This window comes from Mesitornis unicolor, unplaced genomic scaffold (genome assembly GCF_000695765.1).
Source record: "Mesitornis unicolor isolate BGI_N332 unplaced genomic scaffold, ASM69576v1 scaffold13947, whole genome shotgun sequence".
In the NCBI taxonomy this organism is placed as follows: Eukaryota; Metazoa; Chordata; class Aves; order Mesitornithiformes; family Mesitornithidae; genus Mesitornis; species Mesitornis unicolor.
The window spans coordinates 11060-12800 of record NW_010196074.1 but is presented as its reverse complement, the minus strand read 5'-3'; the positions used below and the strand labels follow the sequence as shown (position 1 = coordinate 12800).

Below are 1741 nucleotides of genomic sequence, written 5' to 3'. Positions count from 1 at the left end.
AATTTTTAAACCAGTTAAAATGATGCAATTTCATTTAAAAAAAGATTTAACAGACTTACATCAATTTAGCTTAAAAAAACTCTTTAAAATCAAATTATCTAACAGTTCATCCTGGTCTGTTACACGTCAAGTGAAGCACTCATCATTTGTGCATGGAAATTTAACTCCACTGGCCTTGCAAAATGCAGGCCCAGAGAGCACTCAGAGACAAAGTCCTGTGCCCAAATCAGCTCCCTCACCTTATCTTCGGACTTGTAGAAGACTTTGTGCGGAGACCCCAGGGTGCTCAGCACATCCTGGCATGAATCACCAAAGTACACGCAACGTTCAAATACCCGCATCTTGGCATCGGCTAAAACACCAGGGCCACAACCTGAGGAAGGGAAAACAACTCAGAATTAACCCTTCTCGATCAGAGAATACATCAAATCAACACCAGAAGCTTCACATTCCTCTGTTTATCACAAACCAGCTGCGTTCTTTAGACAACAGTGCCAAACTAAACGTAACCCTTTGCTTTGGAACAGTTTAAGCGTTTCTTATCAAAGCGATGTACGTGCTGGCTGTTGCACAGATCCCCATCTTAACCTCCAACTTCAGCAATGGTATCTTCGTTTCCCTGCCATTCACGTGAACGTGACTTGTTTGCCTAAGTCAGTCTCAATTTGATCAGCTGGTTATTAACAGAAGGTACCAGGAATTACTTCTATCCTCAAAACGTTCTACTGTAGCAACTAGAGACGTATCTCCAGCCGAAAGAGTAAAGCCCAAGAAGTGAAATTCCTCATCCACATTAACTAGATGAGAAAATACACGTTATTTACCTAAGGTTACCATAGCTTATTAAATCAATAGCAAGTACGTGCCTACGCAAACAACGTTAAAGATGGATCCTACCAAAGAGCCATTACACGGATGACTGAGATATGTTATTAAAGTTAAGAAATGGAAAGGTCTTACAGAGAGTGACCGCATTTGCTTTCAGGAACACAGCACCTTACATTTACGAGAACGCACGTACGTGAATGCAGCAGTTACTGCAAAGTACAGGATGTGCTCTAAACACACACTTAGCTTTTCTCACGATACATTATTTATGTACCCAGTTACCCAATAAATCATAAAAATCCGATTGAGTCACCCTTGATTTCTTAAGCAAGTTACTCCAAATTAATACCCTTGCAGAAAAACTTGTGCTAGAACCAGTGACAAGAACAGCACATGTCCAGACTGCCTCTCTGCACGTTTGAATCTGAACATCGGCGATATATTTTCATAATTTAATCATTGACAACATTTCACTTAAGCTACATATATATATTTTTAACTAAACTTGACACTCTACCTTAGAGGTGTCCCATTTCTCAAAAGCATTTCTATTATTATGATGTTAGAGCTAACTCCTTCCCTAGTACACGAGGATATATGTTCCCTGTCCTAGGCAGCTCTCCATTATCTTCCTCTGTAAAGAGAGAAGCAAAGTAACTTGAAAACATCTGCTCCGTTTTAATATTTTTTTTATTCTTCATCTTATGTTTTTTTTCCCTTTTAACTTTAGCATATTGGGAATATTATCCAAGTGTCTCCTCAAAATACACACATAGCAATCAAAAGAGGTCAAAAGCTAAAGCCTGCTAATGAAAACTGTTAAAAACATCTCAGTATTTTTTCTTAAAAACACTGCCAAGTCTCAAGTTGTGGTGGCTGACCCAGGCTCTTCCTCAGTCATCTTATCTTTCCC

The 1741-nt window shown here is 39.1% G+C and overlaps 1 protein-coding gene across 1 annotated transcript in view; it reads right to left on the bottom strand.

The window, feature by feature from the left end:
• Window positions 1–239: 239 nt before the first annotated feature.
• The window catches only part of LOC104543688 (chromosome unknown open reading frame, human C16orf70), a gene marked incomplete at both ends in the record, with an annotated part of 12405 nt that continues 10903 nt past the window's right edge, over window positions 240–1741 (bottom strand). Inside the window, one exon of the mRNA XM_010188351.1 lies at window positions 240–373. Coding sequence (XP_010186653.1) covers window positions 240–373 — 134 coding nt within the window. The remainder of the gene's footprint in view (window positions 374–1741) is intronic.